This window comes from Dasypus novemcinctus, chromosome 4 (assembly GCF_030445035.2).
Source record: "Dasypus novemcinctus isolate mDasNov1 chromosome 4, mDasNov1.1.hap2, whole genome shotgun sequence".
Lineage (NCBI taxonomy): Eukaryota > Metazoa > Chordata > Mammalia > Cingulata > Dasypodidae > Dasypus > Dasypus novemcinctus.
This window is the reverse complement of record NC_080676.1, coordinates 7,288,525-7,309,203: the sequence shown is the minus strand read 5'-3', so window position 1 is coordinate 7,309,203 and position 20,679 is coordinate 7,288,525. Positions and strand designations below refer to the sequence as shown.

The window sequence follows — 20,679 nt, the reverse complement described above, 5'->3', positions numbered from 1 at the left end:
TGTCCCTCATTATGTTTTACCTTGTGTCTCTTGTCGTGTCATCTTGCTGCATCAGCTTGCTGTGCCTGCCTGATGTACCAGCTCCCTTTTTTAAAAATTATTTTAAAAAATGTATTTCTCTCCCCTTCCCCTTCCCTGCCCCAGTTGTATGTTCTCTGTGTCCATTTGCTGTGTGTTCTTCTGTGTCCGCTTCTGTTCTTGTCAGCATTTTGTTTTGTTGCATCATCTTGCTGCATCAGCTCTCCATGTGTGTGGCGCTATTCCTGGGCAGGCTGCACTTTCTTTCATGCTGGGCAGCTCTCCTTACGGGGTGCACTCCTTGTACGTGGGGTTCCCCTATGTGGGGGACACCCCTGCATGGCAGGGCACTCCTTGCGCGCATCAGCACTGCGTGTGGCCAGCTCTACATGGTCAAGGAGGCCCGGGGTTTGAACCGCGGACCTCCCATGTGGTAGGTGGATGCTCTGTTGAGCCAGTTCTGCTTCCCTTGCTCTCTTCTTTAGGAGGCACCAGGAACCTCTGCCCCCTGCTTTGTTGTGTCTCTCATTATGTTTTTCTTTCTTTGTTGTGTCTCTCATTATGTTTTTCTCTTATTGCATCATCTTGTGTCAGCTTGCCGTGCCTGCCTGTCATACCACCTTGCTGTCTTCTTTAGGAGGAAGCGGAACTTAACCACAGACCTCCCGTGTGGCAGGTGGGAGCCCAATCACTTGAGCCACATCTCTTTCCTGCCTTTCTAAGTTGATCTGGGGGCCAAAATTTGAGAACCCCTTATGCAATGATTCTTACCTCTGTTCTCCAGTCCAGGTGTGGGTCCTGTGACTGAAGAGAAAGCTGGATTTGAGTCAGAGTTAATGGTTTACCATATAATTACCAGGATGTACAGTCTCCTGAAAACATCAATCAGTTCTTTGCGTGGTATGAGCTCAACCTTCTTTTTCACATTTAAAATTTCACATTAGCATGATAATGAACTATTAGGCACAACGTGGGAGCCCCGGCAGCTACCCAATGCAACGTGAAAGTCCTGGGGAACTTTCCAGCTTGCAGAGAAAGTCATTATCCCACCCCTTACAGGTGCTTGATGACCACGGCCATCCTTGAAGAGTTCCCCACTTGGATTGTTGGATTGCTCTTGTTCTTTACATTTAAGAGAGCTGTTCGCATTTTAAGAAAACTGCTAGCGTTTGAGAAGCAAATACCGGGAGCCCATTTGCCTGTGTGTAAAAACTTCCCCTGAATAAAGGGAGCGTGGCTGACCGCTGGAGGATATCTCTGAGCTCACCGGCTGGCCAGGGAGACTGCTGCGGCCCTAAGAGGCACAGCCGCCAATGCTTTGTCAGGTTGAAGGCAGATAGTGCTTCCTCTGGCTGGAGTTGGTGGCCCTGAGGCACAAAGCGTCCAGGGCTGGATTTCATTTTGATGCCAAGTTTGATGTTCTAGGGCAGTGCTTCTCAATCTTCAGTGCAGACATGCATGGCCTAGGGGTCTTGTTAAAATGCGGATTCTGATTCTATGAGTCTAGGGTAGAGCCTGAGAACCTGCATTTCCGAAAAGCTCGTGGGTATCTTATCTCCTGGGGATTTTAATCCATAGCTTCTTCAGAGCTGTGTGCAGGTTTAGGAGGAGTTTATTTAAAACAGTCCCTGTTGTGGGCCTAGGAACCCGAGCACACTTTAGAAAGTGAAACTCGGAAACCTCAAAAGTGATGGAAGCTATGGGCTCAATATGTGAATTTCTGTCTAGTCAGTGAACAACCTCCTCGTCGGCTGGGTGTAATAAGGTTTATGAGCACCCAGGCTGGCAGCCACCCTCTCAGATCCCCCAGGCTCGGCGACTGCTTTTTATTTCTTTTTTTTTTTTTTTTTAACATTTGTTTTTGAAATAACTGCTAATGTACGCAGGGACTCCTCTTGATGCCGAGATCACAGGGCTTAATTTCTTCCATTAGGCCGTGAGCCCCTGGAGGGTGGTGATAGAGGTTTAAATTCTCTGTAGCCTTGGGGTGTGGCTCAGAGCTCAAAAAATACAAGCAGAGTGGAGATATAATTTGACTTCCATTTTACCAAAATTTCTCGGGTTGCTGCAGGGGTACAAGAGCAAAACAAGGACCAGTCAGGAGCCAGCTGCTGGAACGCAGGCGTGACGCAGGAGGCCTGTGCTAGGACGTCAGCAGGAGGAAGGGAGGGAAAGGGGAGATTCTGGGCCTATTTTGCAGATGGAGACAATAGGATTTACTGACAGCAAATTAAGGGCAGCTCCAAGGGTTCTGGCCTGAGCAAATGGAAGGATGGAGTTGTCATCAGCTAAGATGGGAAAGGCTAAGTGTGAAGCCAGGATGGAAGGGAAAAGATCAGGAATCCAATTTTGAATGTATTAACTTTTTTGAGACACTCTACTGAGACCTCCAAGTGGTGATGCCAAGAAGGCAGTTGGATACAGAGGCCAGGTTTGGGAGAGAAATATTTGGGAGTCATCAGCACATAAAGGGCATTTATGCCTTGAGATTGGTTGAGACTATCAAGAGAGTGAGTTTAGGTAAAGAGGAGACCTGAAGACTGAGCTCTGGGTGCTAATGGGTGGAAGTGGAGGGACCAATAAAGGAGGAGGAAAAAAACAAGACACACCGGCATCCTAAAAACCAAGTGATAGTGAACCACTACCAAGCTCTGGCCGGTAATGCAACTAGAAAAAGAGCTTGAATAAAAGGGGGGAAATGGTAAAGATAAATGAGTTTATATGGCTAAGAGACTTCAAAGTGAGTCATCAGAGGGGTTGTGCTTACGCACAGCTCAGCAGGATCTCAGAGACAGTCAAAGTAGATACAACCCCACGCAGCGGTGCTCCGGAGACACCCAGGCCCTACGGTCATGGCAGATGGCTCTGGAGTTCAGTGCCCTGCCAGTGGGCCCTACTTTGGAATTCGTGCTCCTGAGTGTGATGGAGTTGGATACAGATGTGACCTCTCTATGCATGCCTCTTCTGTCACTTTTATTGAACCTGTGGGTGGCGCTGGGTTGGTTTATGCCCAGGAGACGTGAATCTCTGGACTGTCCATGGGCCAGCTGGGCCCTGAGCCTCAGCAGAGTTGCAACACCTACTCTGTTTTGTTGGACTTACCCAGCAGCATACAGGAAGGTGAGGATGGTCAACAACCACACCAGGGAACCAAGAGTGCCTACAACTCCAAGCAGGAGAATCACATCCATCAACCATGTGGGATCTAAGCCCCCTCCCAATATAGAGGTGGAGCAGACATCACCATCCCAGGGTCCACAGGATGGAGGAATAAAATATGGATTTGAGTGGACTCACTGGTATTCTAGTATAGAATTATTGACTCTAGCAATGGAAGAAATTGTATCATTGATGTGGAGACAGTGGCCATGGGAATTGCTGAAGGTAGGGAGAGGGAAAAAGAGGTGTGATATGGGGGCATTTTGGGGACGTGGAGTTGTCCTGAATGATAAACTACAATGTAATCTATAATCCATGCTGCATAGCAGTGCTCCACAATGTATTCACCAAATGCAATGAATGCGCCACGCTAATGAAAGAAGTCGTTGTTGTGGGAGGACTGGGGGAGTGTGGGGAGTGGGGTATATGGGAACCTCTTATATTTTTTAATATAACATTGTGTGTGATCTATGATTTAAAAAAAAAAGATTTAAAAATCTGTAAAAAATAAAAACCAATTGAAGAAAGCCGAACGAGGACGAGTAAGGGATCACCTGTGTCACGCTGCAGGAAGGCCAAGTTATGATGAAGATTGAGAAACCACCATCGAATTTAGCCAGACGTTGGCGATCTTGAGAAGATGTTGGTGGCGTGATGGGGAAAAGCCTGCTTGGAACAGTTTAGAGAGAAAGGAACGAGAAAGAGTCACAACAGTGAGTATAGGTTACTCTTATTAAAGACAGTTTACTGCAAAAGACAGCAGAGAAGTTGAGTAGTATCTAGCAAGGGAAGTAGATAAGGGAAGGTTATTTTTTGTTTTCGCTGGTTTAAGATGGAAAGGATCCAGTTAAGAGGGAAAAGCTGCTGATGTGAGAGAGAGAGAAGTGCCAGAGTGATGGCCTGGATGTGCTCCAGCGCCCGAGGCTTTAGCCAGGAGCACGCCTGGTTCACCCATTGCAGGCAAGTGGCAGATGCTCGTGGGTGGGGAGAGGTGGTGGGAGGAGTCTGGAGATTCACTTTCTCAGGGAAAGAGGAAGCATCCACCGAGGAGAGGAGAAATAGTCATTTGGGGGTATGAGTACATGGGACAGGGAAGCACTGGTATGACTGCTGGGTGGCCTGGGGGTCCAACAGAGGTTGGCAGGCATGCCTTTTATTTTACCTATTTATTTTTAAATCTCTCCTCTTCCCCCCCCACCCCCAGTTGTCTGCTCTCTATGTCCATTCGCTGTGTGTTCCTCTGTGTCCACTTGTATTCTTGTCAGTGGCATGGGGAATCTGTGTCTCTTTTTCAGCGTCATCTTGCTGTGTCAGCTCTCCGTGTGTGTGCAGCGCCACTCCTGGGTGGGCTGCACTTTTTTCGCACAGGGCGGGCTCTCCTTACGGGGCGCACTCCTTGTGCATGGGGCTCCCCTGCATGTCATGGCTCTTCTTGCGCGCATCAGCACTGAGCATGGGCCAGCTCACCACATGGGTCAGGAGGCCCTGGGTTTGAACCCTGGACCTCCCATGTGGTAGGCGGACGCTCTATCAGTTGAGCCACGTCCACTTCCCGGCAGGCATGACTTTTAAGCAGTGCGCATCAGTGTGTCTGTGGTTGGTTCAGCTGCATGGGCTCCGGCTTGTGGGAGGCCAGGTTACTTAACGAGGATCATGACTGGGCCAAACGAGGATGACGAGGCAGCGGGCGACGGTGGAGGCAGGGGAGCAATTGCAACGACTGAGCTGGAATGTAAGCTGTGGAAGGGAGGAAGAGAGGACATCAGCGGTTGAGAGAAAGCGAAAAGATGGTGCGAAAAGACTGGCGATCCCAGCAGAGGTGAAGGGTTTCTGGAGGGGTGACTCCAGAGGAAGTGTGAGAGGTTCTGTTGGATGGTGGAGAGCACACAAATCCAGTTAACAGAGGACTGAGTTTTTGATGATAAATCAGTGTCTTTACCTTGGCTACAGGGTCTCCTCCTTTAAGTTTGTAAGAACTAAGGTCATACTCTGCAGGACCCTGACAACTTACCACGTTCTCAGTAAAACTTCAGGAGTATTTAAGAGGAAATGAGACATACAAGTGGTCCTCTTCTTTTCTTTATTAATGAGTCAAGATACACAAAGACCTAATAAAAAGTTACATAAAAGGCTCGCGCATCATCGAGATCTTAAAGCATCACCCTCGTTTCATGACAACGGCCACCTGTTAATACTGTGTAACAGAAACTGGGCGCCCACAGGCGCGCAATAATTCAAGTATCTTTCCTTCGAAGTAAACCCGCCATGGAATTCTGAACCTAACGGTGGGGCCCTGTCGGTGGCTCCAGATTTATGGTAGCACGTCTACAGGGCCCTTAGGTTAGACCTGCCACAGGTCAGCGGTCACGTCTCCTGGCTAAGTGAGCTCAGTCCCTTCAGGCCAACAGGCACCCTTCATGGCAAGCACCACGAGAAGGTGGTGGGCAAAGGCCTAAGAGAAACCATCCAAGAGTTCCCCTGTGTGGCCAAGTGCAGGGGGCGCGGCCACAGCCCCAGGGCGTGGGGGGTGGCAGTTCGGGTCACCTGCCGGGGAGTGGATCAGCACAGTGGGAGGAAATCGGGAAGCATGTAACGGCAGCAGCACGGGGTGGAGGGCTTTCGGGAAGGGTGTGCCCTAGGGGAAGTGAAGGTAGCACTATGTGGGGGTCTGGAAAATCAGTGGAAACGCCAGGATGTCACTAAAGACACAAGCCCCTGGTGGGGTCCTCCGTCAGGAGCAGCATGCAAACCAGTTTTCCAGACGGGCCTTGTCGGGCGCCTGTGGAGAAGACCCCACTCTGGGGGCGCCCCAGGGGAACCCTGCTCTGGAAGCTCCCTCCACACAAGGCTCCAGCTCTAAAACCAGCAGGACCGCCTCTAAGAAGCGCTAGTTACCCACCTCATCTGCGGGGAGACGAGGCTGTGCTCACCACCTGCTCGCCGGCGGAGGCCGCCCCTTGGCCAGCGCCTCCCTCGGGCGACGTGGAGTTAAGCTGTGGCCTGAGCATGGGCTAGGTCCCCCAGAGAACGGGAGAGGGGCCAGGAGTGGGTGGGACGCGATGCCTCAGCCGGGGAATCAGGAACTGCCCAAACCCCTCAGCAGTGACATTAATAGCTAAGGGCGCTGTTCTAGGTCAACTGGTCTACCTCCAACAAGCCTCCGCCACTCGGTGCCTTGGAGCTGCAGGCTTCACACCGGTAGGGGACCACGCAGCTGGCGGCTCGGGCCCCGCCGAGGTCTTCTGGCCGTGTATATCACGCTCACAGAGGTCTCCGTCTGCACTGCCTCCCCCTGCCCTTCCTCACCTCCCCACTCGGCAGGGGCCCCCACACGGCACGCGTGCGTGCTGCGGACGCAGCTTGGAGGAGCACAGGGGTTTGGAGAGACCCTTGTCCTTTAGTGTTTAAGTGATCGTTACCGTTACAGTACCTCGGGAAGCTATCGAGAGTCTCACCTGGAATGTTCCTTGTTATCCTTCCTTTTAGGGTCAAGAAAAAAGGGACATTTAGACAAATGTCGAGTTCGATTTCCAACTAACAAAAATCCTACAGTTCACTCTGCAGCAGAAGCGTTCTTCGGCTGGTGCCCAGGTGCTGGTGATTTCGCCACGACAGGGACGTGGCGCGCGTTCAAGCCCGGGGGAGGATCCAGATGTCTCGCCCTCCTGCCGGCTGCTCTCTCCCCCCAGGCTTCGTTCTCCAGAGAGGTGACAGGGCCCTGCTGGGGACGCTCGGGCCGGTGCAGTGGCCTGGTTTGTGACAGCGGGAGAGGCAGGCCCCCGGCTGTGCCGCCTCGGCTCCTGACCTCTCAGGGGGATGTGCACCCTGCCCCGCCTGCTGGCACCCCAGCCCTGGCTGAAGACACCCACCGCAGCATCTGCGAGGGAGGTGGGCACGGCCTGGGGGCTGGGGGGCTGCCCCTCGCAGACACAGGCGTGTGGAGCCCGTCACCAGCCCTCCCTTCCTTTCTCCTTCGTCACATGCCACAGTCACGATCCCCAAGCTCGGCCAGTCCGCGTCATTAGGGCTCCTGACAGCCTGCAGGCCGACTGACCAAAGGGGCATGGCTTCAGGCTTTTTGTGGGGCTGTTTGCGGGTTTTTGAATCGGTTTTGGTTAAGATTCCGCGTGAACTCGAGTTTTCTGGGTGGCACCCGCATCGGCTCACTTGGCCGCGGACGCCTGGGTCAGTGTTGGCACAGCAGAGAGGCACCTGACGGCCTGGGTGATGTGGGAAAGCAGAGAGGGGGCAGATCAGAGAAACCCAGGGCCTTGCCCGGGCTGGGAAGGACCCAGAGCCAAGCCCGCTGCCGGGAAGACAAAGGAAGCCCCTGCAAAGCCCAGCAGCTGGCACACTTCCAGGGCGACGGAGACCCCCCCTAGACCTGCCATGCCTGGGCCAGCCTCTGCCCTCGCGGAGTACAACTCTCTTCCCGCTCTCTGCATCCTCGATCACGGCAAAGCCCTCTGTTCTCCCCGTCCCCACCCAGGGTATGGGCGGTGGCTGGCGTCTGTTTCCCCTTGGGTCCCACCCACGGCCTGTGGTCTCTAGCCACAGCTCCCATCCCTTCTGTGCTCGAAGCCACGACGCCGTCACGCGGAGCTGAATTTTGGCACTGTTGGGAGAACCCAGTTTTAAAAAACAAAACAAAAATCATTCCAGATCAGAGGGGCCTGCCGGCGAGGGAGCCTCCCCGGGCAGTGGGCACGGACCCCTGGGGTAAAATAACCACTGAAATAATTTAAAAATCTACCAAAGACACCAGAGCTCGGACACGGCTGACGGGGGCACAGGGAGAAAGCTTGTTCATGGCTTGTTTTGGGTTCTGTCTGTGGACAGACCCTTCCACTTCAAACCAACGGGCCCACAGGAAAGTTACAGGAAACAATGGGCCCACCGAGAGGGGGGCAGCCGGGACGCATCAGCGCAGGCGCAGCTGGGGGCTGCTCCCGCGCAGGTGCTGCTCCCGCGTCCTTTTGGCAAAGCCGGGCCCTCCCTCCTCCTTGCCTCCCCTTCCTGGGCCAAGTCCTCGGCCACGGGTCGTGGTTAGAAGTGGTTTCAGTGCAGTTAGGCAGTGGAGGGGTCCAAGGGCCGGCCAGTCCACGGTCGCCGTGCCCAGGCCCCCAGGCCCGTCACAAGAGCACGCACTGCAGTTTGTGGGTGCCAGTGGCCCGGTCTCCCCGCCATTTGGTTTTCTTCTTCTTCTTCTGGCTTTTTTCAGGAATCTGTTGCCTTTTCGAAACAAAGAAGGGCAGAAAGACAAAATGAGGATGAGCCTTGCTTCTCCAATGCCCCTTTCCTGCCTTGCCCCCCTGGATGTGTGGCAGAGGAAGCCGGTTCTGGCATGGGGGCGGTGGGTGGAGGTGGTGGAGGGGAATGCTGGGAGTGGGCCTGGCCTTACACTGAGGCTACGTTAATTTAAATCATAAGGTAGGTCATGGTTTATGCTTCGTATAGCATTGGCTTCTATTTCTGGGTCTCAGATTTTAAATCAAATGACAGGTCAGCTGAGTACAAAAGCTTTTTACATGCTTTCGGTTAACTTTTCCCATGACTCAAACCTGCTCTTGGAACCAGGGGTCCACATTTCAGACATCATCACCCCCTGGTGGTAGCATATACTAATTGCAGGCAAAATGCCAAAGAGAAAATCCTTTGAAGATTTTGAAAATCCTTTCAAGAGTACAGAAAAGCACTGAGTGAAGGCTGCAGCTCGCAGTCCAGACTGGGGAGGTTACTGAGTGTGCATGGATAGAGGGATAGAGCGAGGGCTGTGAGGTGGCAGGGAAGGGCACTGGTCAAAGCCTGGGTCTGATTTCACAGGTGCCGTAGCCCTTAGCGTTCACTAGCGTAATGGCAGTGCACTAAACGAATGGTGTGTGAGAGCCACTGCTTAGGCTATTCTGCATGATGAACATTTTGATGAAAATGGGAAAGGTGGGTGGCAGGGAGACCAGCCAGGAGGCTGTGCCAGTCACCTAAGCACCTGGTGATCAAGGTCTGGACTCTGACTATGCAAAGGAATGTATACCAGACGATTCAGCAAAGTTTCTGATAAACCTTGGAGACTGACAGGGTTTGGGGTCTGGAAAAGAAAAACATCTGCAACATCTCTGAAATTCAGGCCCAGGCAGCAGAATGTTGGCTGTTCAGGGGAAATGGCAAAGGGCGATCTGATGGCAGGGCGGGGAAGGGGAGGTGGACCTACTTTTTACCAGTCTTGGTGAACAGCTTTGGGAGAACACTGAGGGCAGGGTGGAGGGGCTGCCTCTGGGGAGCCTGAGTTGCAGCTGAGGAGAGGCCAGAGATGACAGCTCAGGAAGGCATTTCCATTTACCTGGGTGTGGTGGTGGGAGAGTGAAGGTGGGTGAGGAAGGCAGGGAAAGCGATGGGAGGAGGGAGAAGAAAGCTCAAAACAGGCCCAGGGTTCTTCAGCTCAGCAAGGAGCTGCGTCACGTCGGCCCTCCAGCGGCTGCCAGCGCCGGGCGCCGCACTCACCTAATCACTCTAACGAGGTCGTGGAAGGCTTTGTCGACATTGAGAGGCGGGTCCTTGGCACTGGTCTCTATGTAGGGAATCTGAAAGGCAAAGCTCAGTTTGGTGGGAGATGGCTTGGAGAGCCACGCAGCCCTTTAAAAATGCAGACTCTCATTTTTAAAGGCCCCCCCCAGAACCCCTGCTGCCCCCTCGTAGCCCTAAGCCCTTTTGCTGGCCTCTCACTCGCCATTGCAAAGTTTCACTAATAGCTTTTCCAATTCCTCCTTGTTTTCTAATCACGGGGATATTTAATAGCTCCCTAAAAATAGAATAAAACTCTTCTTTTTATATATTTGAAGACCGCAGACTGTTTCATTTGTCAAACAAAGATACTCTCTGAATCTATTCATTTTTTTTCTGAGGTCTATTTCTTCACTTTGCGGTGACTTCTGCCCCTCTTTCTGGGTCCTTCCGGAGGGGAGTCGAGTGGGAAAAGTGGGGGTGACACTGGGCCATGGCAGGACTCTGACCCCTGGTGACCCCCGTCCAGTGGCGCCCACCCCCACCCCAATAAACCTGCCTCCTCCGAGCCTGCCCCAGCCCAGCTCGTCCGGTCCGCGGAGCTGAGCCTTGGTTCCGGAAGATTGTGCCTTCACGTGGATGCTGAGGAGCCCCACCCGGCGGAAGGGCAGCAGGCAGGGAGGGGGGTGGGTACGGGCAGCTTGTTATCCCAGGGGCAGCGTTCTCAGCCATGGTGCAGGAGGCAAACGAAAGCCATCACCTTCCTTCCCATCAGTTACCATCGGGAGAGCAGACCTGCGCTTAGCCCTTTGGCCTCAGGCTTCAAGTCTTCCTACCTTTGAAATATTCACTCAACAGATACTTGCCCCGATACCAGTGAGAAGAACCCGCCCTCCATCGTGGGCTGTGGCCTCCAGCTCTCACCACTCCTGGCCCCCTTTGGTCCTTGGCCAGCCCTCCGGGGTCAGGGAGCCACCTCCACTTCACAGCAGGAAGGCTGAGGTCTGAGTGGCCACACGGACCAGTGGAGAATCGCCCTCCTCTGCCCCACCTGACCTCCCCAGCTCCACAGGTGGGGTCCCTGGGCTCTGCTTCGGAGCCTCCTCCAGGCTGGACAGCGTGTCTGGGTGGCCCCGCTAAGTGCCTGGACGCAGTGCGCGGTGAGACCCCAGCAAGGCCAGGACACTGCGCTCCCTGGGCACACCCGGAAGGGGGAGAGCACCTGCAGCTGGGCTGGGACCCGCCTGGAGCCCCTCCGCGTCCTCTAACCTGCCAGCCCAGCAGGTTCGCAGCTCCAGGGGCCTCTGGCCACTGCTGCCTGCGTCCCACCCCATTTCTCAGGCAGACACGATTGCATTTTTCCCCCTCCAGACACCTCCCACCTCCTCCCCCCGCCTCCACCACTGGAGAAACACTGCCGTGTATTCTCTGGGTGAGCAGAATTCCAGGATTTCTGGAGCAACGGCCCTTAAACTAAGAGTTACCCTACAATCAACAGTAGTACCAGCTAACTCTGCTAAAGGGCTGGGCAATGCCATCTGCTGGCAAGGACAACCTGTCTTGGTCAACTGAGGAACTTGCCCGGGGAGCTATAAAACGGGGAAATCATCAATAATCATCAATAGCAGCGCAGAGTCATCTGGTCAAGCGTTTACTGAGGCAGCAGCATTTGCTGCAGGACAAAGAGGGAGATTAGATGCCTGGGTCTGGGGGGCAGGGTGGGAGCCCCTCGGAAGGCGTGTGAAAGCCCGTGCGGGCCCTGCTCAGATCTGAGCGCGGGTCACCGTGTGGCCCCTGGGTCCCTTCTGCTCAGGACGAGGCGCTCTCCACCTGCCCGGGCACTCAGGGGAGCCCCGCACCCAGCCCTGCTTCCGGGGACCTCAGAGCAGCACCTGTCTTCCCTTCCCCCTGAAGCCCTTTCTCACCCAGCTCCCGAGACACCCACTCTGTCCTCACCCCTGCGCCTCAGTCCCCACTGCCGATTCCTCTTCATCTCCCTGAACTCAGCCCTGAGGGTCCCTGGAAGCGGCCTCTCCCTCGCTCCCTGCCTGGGTGTCCTGCTCCAAACCCTGCCGCAGGCTGGTGCCCTCCACCCGCCAAAGTCCAATGGCGCCCGGTTCCCCACTAGGGAGCCAGGGCCAAACTGCCCGGGCCGCTCGGGGACTGCCACCCTGGCTTGGCAGCTGCTCGCGCCCCACACCCTGGGGTCACCCTCCAGTCCCCTCTATCTCATCCCACACCCAGAGATCCAGAATCTCGTCGCCTCCCACCACCTCCAGGGCCAGCTCGGCCTCCCCCAGGCTCTGGCAGCAGCCTACCCCCCCCTCCCCCCCCCACTCCAGTGCGCGCCCCCCCCCACTGCTCCCACCCGAGGCCCCTGAGCAGTTCAGCCGCAAGTCACACCGCAGCACTCCTCCCCTCAAAACCTCCAGTGACCCCCGCCCCACAGCGACAGTCCTCCCCTCCACTGCTTGCTGCCTGCCCCTCCTGCCGCCCCACCCCTAATGCCCCCCGCCCCCTCTACCCTTCCTGCCCCTCTCACCCCCTCCACCCCCTCCACTCCAGCCAGACCAGCTCCTTGCTGCCCCCCCCACTCCCACCTTGGGACCTCTCTTCCGTCTGCTGGAGCCGCTTCCTCCAGAAAGCTGCGGGGCTGACCCCTCGCCCCTGGAGGTGCTCCGCGGAGCTTCCACTCCACTCCCACCCCCTTCCCAGGCGGCCTTCCCCGGGCTGCACCCCTTGGGTTGGTGCCTGCCTCCCCAGCACGCCGGCACGCGAGGGCCTCTGCTTGCAGCTGATCCTGGAGCCTTGAGCTCCCGGGGGAATGAGCCAACGACCCAGGAGACAGAGATGGGACCCGCGGGGAGCCCGTGCCTGCTCACAGCCCGCCCCGCCAGCGTCATCTAGGGGCAGAGCGCACCGCAGCCGACAGGGAAACCCCACCAAGGCGCCTGCCTCGCAGCGCCGCACAGGGGCTCCCTGGACAGCGGCAGAGCAGGTGACTCCTCCGCCAGGAGCCGGCAGGCCCGGGGCCAGGCCTCCCGCGTCGCAGCCTCAGCGCCCGCTGTCTCGCTTCACCAAGTACCCCCAAACCGCACAAGCCCCACCAGGCCTCTCTCGGTTCCAGGCACTACCCAGGTGGCCCAGGTCCCAGCGCCGCCGACCAGGGCGGCAGGAACGGCTGCTGGTCTCGCCCCGGCCCCCGTGCCCACCACATGCGCCCACAACCTACATTGTGTTTGCTTGCCATCTCTTTTCCTTGCTCCCTGGTGATTTTCCTCAAGTGCATCAGATCCACCTTATTGGCCACGAGAAGCATGGGGAACGACTCCCTGGGAAACAAAGGGACAGCAGCTCTGTGAGGTCCGCGGCACCCCCCCACGTGGCCAAGGCAGCGCGGCCACGCCGCCAGTGTCAGGGCCCACCCGGCCTCCCCTCTCCGCCCGGGGCTGCAGCGGCCACTCCTTCCACTTCCCAGAGAGGGGCACGGGGCCAGGGCCTGGGCGGGGGGCGGGGGGGTGCTTGCGGTCGTGCTTGGAAGCCTTACGCTGTTCCAAAGCCAGGGAGGGGCTCTCCTGGGACCCAGCTCCAGGCAGGCCAGCACGGCAGGGGACGACGGGCTCCATGGCACAGCCCGGTCAGTGGGGACGCCAAGGCGGAGGGTGGGGGCATCCCAGTCTTGGCTCCCCCCGTCTGTCGGTCACTCTACTATACTCCCCATGCGGGGCTGCTGCGGCCATCAGCAACGATTCGTGACGCACACCTGGGGCAGGGTTGGCACACAGTTGGCACTTGATAAATGGCAGCTGCAAAATTAGGGCGCCTCCCGGAAGTGGAAGTGCGGGATCAAGAGGCATGCCCACCTTCGGGGGACTTAGTGATTTCTGTGGGCAGGTTGCTGTCTAAAAGTGAATCATTGGTTTCACAGCATCTTAGGCAGCAGTGGGTATTTTCATTAAAAACTATAACTTGGTACTTTACTATTCTTACCTTTAGTTCTCTGATTAGTAAGAAGGTTGACTATTTTCCCACATCAGAGCCATTTGTGTTTTCTTTTCTGAGATTCATATATTCAGGGGCTTAACCTACATTTATTTATTGGAGCTGTGTGTGTGTGCACGTGTGCACATGTGTACAGGCAGCTCTTTACCTAGTAAAGTTAACACTTTGCCTTTAGAATCTGTGATAAATTGATTTTTCTTTATTTACTGGCTCGCTCTTTTCCTATTAGCTTGCCCTTTTATTATTATTATTTTTTTACATTGCCTCTTTGAGATCCCGTTGACTGCCTTCTTAACTGACAAGACCAGTTGGGCTTAAAACAGACTCCCAATTACTTAATTACTCCACATAATGCAAAGAAGAAGGAAAAAAAGAACCTTTAATTAGGGACTTGTAAATCTCACAGTCAAATGAGATTTAGCCAATTGCAATGCACACTGGAGAGAAAATGAACTTTTTCTTTGAAGATAATATAATTTGGTTAAATTGGAGCTGAAAAAGCAGGTGTTACTGGTGATTTTTTGATGGCGAGGCCAGTTTATGAGCTCGTCCCTCGAGGCCCGGGAAGCAGTTCTTTCCCGTACAGAGAACTAGAAAAGGCGCTGGAGTGGCCGCAGCGCTGCCCGGACGCCTCCGCCTGTGCTTGCAAATCGCAGGGTGGAGGAGACCGGCCCGGGGTTCCCGGGAAGGGTGGCCCGCCCTCACCTGTCCTTGACGCGCAGGATGAGCTGGTGGAAGCGGTCCACGTGCTCGAAGCTGGCCTTGTCGGTGACGGAGTAGACGATGAGGAAGCCGTCGCCCGTGCGCATGTACTGCTCCCGCATGGCGCTGAACTCCTCCTGCCCGGCCGTGTCCAGAACTGGGGCGGGAAGGGGCGCTCAGGAGGCGGGCACTGCCCCTGGGGCCCCTGGCGCCACCGCGCCTCCCCGGAGGCTTCGGTGCGGCTGCCGAGGGGCTGCGCGGGCCTCCCGGGGCGCGGGTCCTGCGCCCTCCGCGGCCACCAGGGCCTCGTGGGAGGCCGCACTGGCTTCTCTGTGGACCCACCACAGCCTTGCCCCGGGTTTTAGGTTCAGCGGGCCTAAAGCCTCTCATCTCCAGAAAGGCCTCGTTCACCCGCCTCCGGGGTGTCCCCTCTGCGCCTCGGGGCTTCCTCCACAGAATGGAGACGGCGACCCCCCCCCCCCCCCACGGCAGGGCCGAGGCCGGGGCACCTCGCAGCCGGGGGCTCCGTCCTCCAGGCGCGCCCTCTCCCCGGCCCCTCCCCACCCCTGCGGGCTGCCTGCGGCTCACCCCGAAGGGCGCCTCCCTGGGCAGCCCGCGGCTGCCTGAGCGCCCCGCGGGGCCCTTCCTGGCCCGCCTCCTCCACGGGCTCCCCGAGGCTGGGCCCTCTGAGGGGCCAATGTGTGCCCGGGGCCTGGCACAAAGGACTAGGACCTGCAGCCGAGGAGCGAGGACCAGGGCGGCCTCAGGTTCCCCGGGGAGGGCAGGAACGCTGCACCGTCACTGGGGACAGCCGAGCCTGGGGTCCTGAAAAACACCCCGCTCAGAACTGCAAACATTAAGACATGAAAACGGCCTGGATCTGGCTGGAGAGGATGGGAAGGCCTGAGCTGAGCAGCAGACGGTAATAAGGTGTGATTAATATAGTCACAGAATTTGAGGGTAGCACTATCAAAAACAAAAGCTAGAGATCTAGAATATTTTAAAATGTGGTCATTCAGAATTTTTTTTTCTTCAAAAAAAAATTTCAATAGGGTTTCTGAAAAGCAAAACAGACCTTTCTAGAAGGGAAAAATAGGTATTTTCAAACATGGGAGACCTTAGAAATTATATTACCCATGATTATGTAAAGAATTTTTGAGGATGTATTCCAGCAAAGTGAAAAATAAATCCATGAAAGAGGAAGATGATTATATACAGTAAATAAGCAAAGAAAATAGCAAAACCAAGAGTTATCACATAAGTTGAAGAGAATTAATAACACTTTAGAACTAAAATCTATGGTGATCCATATTGGGGGGCGAGTGAGAAAAAGTAAATCACTACTAAAGTTCTTGCCTCATTTGGGGTGAGGTAAAGGTACAGATTACATGCAGCTGCTGAAAGGAAAATATAAGCATATCCACGAATACGTATATGTGAAAATATCATAACCACTACAAGAACAGACATAAAACTCAAAGCTTCTTAATCAACAGAGGAAAGAAAAACAGAACAAAATGAATGGAGCCAATCCAATAAAAGACAAAACTAGATTAAAAAGATACAAGAAAGTATATAAAAAGTAGACATGAAATAAGATGGCAGGAATCTAACTATATAGTTAATCACAATAAATGGAAAAGGATAAATTCACCTATGAAAGCAGATACTAATACAAAATCCCTTTGTCTCCTACTTACAAAAGACATAGGAGAACAAAATGACACAGAAAGGATGAAAAATGAAATGATAAAAAATAAACCAGCCACATGCTAACCAAAAGGAAAGAACTGCATCCACAAAACAGAATTTGAGGCCAAAGCATTAAACAGGACAAAGATGGTATTTATAATGGGAAAGGTGCAAATATCAAGAAGTACCAAGGGCATAATAAACATCTAAGAACGCTGCTTAAAAAAATATAGAAGGAAGTAAAAGGTATACAGATTGGGAAGGAAGAAATAAAACAGTCTTTGTTCACGAATGATATGTTTGTCTATGTAGAAAATCCCAAAGAACTGACAAACAAAAAACACAAACCAAAAAGCCACTAACTAAAAAACTCAAAACTCTTGGAACTAATAAGCAATTATAGGAAGGTTGTAGCGTAAAAGGTTAATATACAAAAGTCAAATGCATTCCTGTATGCTAGCAATGAACATTTGGAATTTGAGATTAAAAACACAACACCATTTACACAGTACCAAAAAAAAAAAAAAAAGATAGAGAAAATACTTAGGTATAAATCTAACAAAATATGTGCAAGATCTATATGAGGAAAACTACAAAACTCTGTTGAAACAAAGCCAAGAAGATCTAAACAAAGGGAGCGATATTCCATGTTCATGGATAGGACTACTCAATTTTGTTATGATGTCAGTTCTTCCCAAATTGATCCGTAAGTCAAATGCAATCCCAATCAAAATCCCAGCAAGTTTTGTGGATATTGACAACATAATTCTAAAGTTTACAAGGAAAATCAAAAGACTAGAATAGCCACCACAATACAATACTGAAGAACAAAGTTGGAGGACTGATATTATCCAACTTCAAGACTATGAGCTGCAGTGATCAAGACTGTGTGGTATAGGGAAGCAGACTTGGCTCAACGGATAGAGCATCCGCCTACCACATGGGAGGTCTGCGGTTCAAACCCAGGGCCTCCTTGACCCGTGTGGAGCTGGCCCATGCGCAGTCCTGATGCACACAAGGAGTGCCCTGCCACGCAGGGGTGTCCTCCACATAGGGGAGCCCCACGTGCAAGGAGTGCACCCCGAAAGGAGAGCCGCCCAGCGCAAAAGAAACTCCAACCAGCCCAGGAGTGGTGCCGCACACACGGAGAGCTGACGCAGCAAGATGATGCAACAACTAAAAAATGAGACACATATTCCTGGTGCCACTGACAAGGATACAAGCGGACACAGAGAACAGACAACTAAGGCGGGGCAGAGGGGGGAAGGGGAGAGAAATTAAAAAAAAAAATCTTAAAAAAAAAAAGACTGTGTAGTATATATATACCACCTCAGACGTAAGGACACAACCAGGTTAAAAGTGAAAGGTTGGAAAAAGGTTTTCCATGCAAATAGTAACCAAAAAAAAGAGCTGTAGTAGACCAGATAAATGTAAAATAAGAACATTATAGTAGATGAACAATAATTACTTAGTGCAACTAGCAAACAATACTTCATTTTTCTTTAACCTTTTCTTATGCATACTCGTTAATTAAAATAATCCTTTTGGCTCAGTATTGATTTAGCATGCCTGCTGTTGAAAAAGATTGAGTTTTTCTGCCTCTCAAAATTTTTAGTTGGCATATTGTTATCTGCTGTAATTCATTCCAATAAGATGTGAAAAATTCCCAAATAAGGATTTGACTATCCAGAAAAATATGGCCTAAATGAAAATTAAATAACTAAACCAATAATTTATTCATTCTTAGAGATTATTATGTTCAATAGCTAGAGCTGTAATATAAGTACTAGAATTAGGTTATAATTAATTTCTATTATATTGGAATTATTATTTACATTTATAAATGTTTGTTGCTATACTGCCTATTTCTTATAATTGATTATATTAAATCTAACCTAGCCTTGCACTCTTTTAAAATTTATAATTCTTTCAATCTATTTTTCTGTTTATTTTACAATTTTATGATAAAGTTCTTTTTGACAGTTTAAAAAAAAGCCATTGATTCTATTCTTTGGATAGATCATATGGTATGTGAATATACCTTAATAAAACTGCTTAATAAATAAATAATTGTGCAAGAATAGGCAGAAATAGCAGCTATGTACAGCAAGGGAAACAGAGAGATTGAGAGGGAATGAATTTCCTTGTTTGTTTTTTTGTTTATTATTATTACTGAAATGATGAAAATGCTTTAATAATGATTGAAATGATGAATGCACAACTATGTGATTTTACCAAATACCACTGATTATATACTTTGGATAAATTGTATGCTTTATTAATATGTATCAATAAAATTGATTTGTTTAAAAAAAATAGGGTGGGTTTGGGGAAAAATACACCAAATGTAAAATATGGACTATAGTTAGCAGTAAGATTTTGATAATGCTTCTGTATAGTTTGTAACAAATGTCTCACAACAATGCAAGGTGTTGGTGGAGGGGTGATGTATGGGACCCTTGTATGATGATATGCATGTTTATTTTTTAAGTTCACAACTTTTACTATACACTTATCATTTATGTATGTATGTTCATGTATGAATGACATACTCCAATAAAAATATTTTTTAAAAAAGATATATATATATAAAATATATATATATATATATATATAAAGGAATAGAAATAGTACAAAGGAACAGACTAGAGAGCCCAGAAATAGGCCCACCCAACTCTAGTCAACTGATATTTTTTTTCTTTAAAGTTTCTTTTTTTTAATTTATTTTTTAATTCTTTCTTAAAAAAATATATACATAGATCACAAAAAATGTTACATTAAAAAATATAAGAGGTTCCCATTTACCCTCCCCCCCCTCCTCCCACATCAACAACCTCTTTGATCACTGTGGCACATTCACTGCATTTGGTGAACACATTTTGGAGCACTGCTGCCGCGCAGGGATTACAGTTTACATTGTAGTTTACACTCCCCCCCAGTCCAGGCAGTGGGTGATCTTTAACAAAGGAGCAGAAGCAATCAATGGAGAAAGGACAGTCTTTTCAAAATGGTGCTAGAGGAACTGGACATCCACATGCAAAAAAATGAATTTAGATAGAGACCTTACACTTTTCACAAAAATTAACTCAAAATGAATCACAGATCTAAATGTAAAACAAAGTTTCACTGTTCAGGGTGATGGAAAAGTTTTGGGTAATGGATGGTAATGATAGTAGCACAACATGGCGAATATAATTAACATTACTGAATTGTATACTTGAAAATGCCTAAAATGATTAATTTTAGGTTGTATGTTTTAATAATAAAAATTTTTAGAAAACCATAGGACTGTACAACACAAAGAGTGAACCCTAATGCAAACTATGAACTATAGCTAAGATATAATTATAATAATACTGTTTCAATGGTATCATGTTAAAGTAAAATGTTAATAATTGGGAAAGCTATTATTATGGGAAGTCTGTACTTTCTGCATGGAAACCTACATCTGCTCTAATTAAAAACAAAACAACACACCAAGCTAAAAAACCTTCTAAAAGATAACGTAGTTGAGAAAATCCAGGTGATCTTGGGTTCGACAATGACTTTTTAGATGCAATACCGAAAGCACAATTAATGAAAAAAATTGATAAATTGTAATTCGTTAAAATTAAAACTGTCTGCTCTGTGAAAGATAATGTTAAGAGAATCAAAAGACAAGCCACAGACTGGGAGAAAATATTTTGCAAAACACATACCTGATAAAGGCCTTGCATCCAAAATATGCAAAGAATCCTTAAAACTCCACAGTTAAGAAAACAAACAGCACAATTAAAAAATGGGCAAAAGATCTGAAGAGCACCTCACCAAAGAAGATCTATAGATGGCAAATAAACTCATGAAAACATGTCCAGCATCCTATATCAATTGTTAGGGAAATACACATTAAAATAATGAGGCACCACTACACACCTACTGCTGAGGTTAAAACCCAGGACACCAGCAGCACCAAATGCTGCCAGGCTGTGGAACATCAGGAACTCTGTTACTGCTGGGGGAATGCAAAACAGCACAGCTACTTTGGAAGGCAACTGGGCAGGTTCTTGCAAAGCTAAAAGCAGGCTTACGGTATCATTCAGCAGTCACACTCCTGGGCGTTTACCCAAATGAGCTGAAAACGGATGTTCACACAAAAACCTGCACATGACTGTTTACAGGAGCTTAACTTATAACTGCCAAAAATTGGAAGCAACCAAGAAGTCTTTCAATAGATGAATGTTTAAACGAACTGTGGTATGTCCATACAACAGAACGTTATTCAGTGATAAAAAGGAATGAGCTATCAAGCTGTGAAAAGACATGGAGGAACCTTAAATGCATATTTCTAAGTGAAAGAAGCCAGCCTGAAAAGGTTACCTATTGTGTGAGTCCAGCTAAATAAACAGTCTTGGAAAAGGCAAAACTATGGAGACAGTAAAAGGATCAGTGGTTGCCAGTGTTTGGGGGGGGGGTGAAGGGTGGAGAAAAGGTATATGGGAACTCTACTTTCTGTGCAATTTTTCTGTTCAGCTAAAACTGCTCTGAAAAATAAACTATTATAAACATTTATGTGTATATATATATATTAATCCATAACTCATTAAAAAAAAAATAGAAACTGACAAATCC

At 50.4% G+C, this 20,679-nt stretch overlaps 1 protein-coding gene across 4 annotated transcripts in view; it reads right to left on the bottom strand.

Moving 5' to 3' along the window:
• Window positions 1-5,251: 5,251 nt before the first annotated feature.
• Window positions 5,252-20,679, bottom strand: part of MRAS (muscle RAS oncogene homolog) — a 61,332-nt gene continuing 45,904 nt past the window's right edge. For all 4 annotated transcript variants that reach the window (XM_058295034.1, XM_058295035.2, XM_058295032.2 and 1 more), the window contains exons 3-6: window positions 14,383-14,536; window positions 12,908-13,007; window positions 9,676-9,755; window positions 5,252-8,409 (exon numbers count right to left, since the gene is read on the bottom strand). In XM_058295034.1, the coding sequence (XP_058151017.1) occupies window positions 8,310-8,409; window positions 9,676-9,755; window positions 12,908-13,007; window positions 14,383-14,536 (434 nt within the window). In that variant the 3' untranslated portion in view covers window positions 5,252-8,309. The remainder of the gene's footprint in view (window positions 8,410-9,675; window positions 9,756-12,907; window positions 13,008-14,382; window positions 14,537-20,679) is intronic.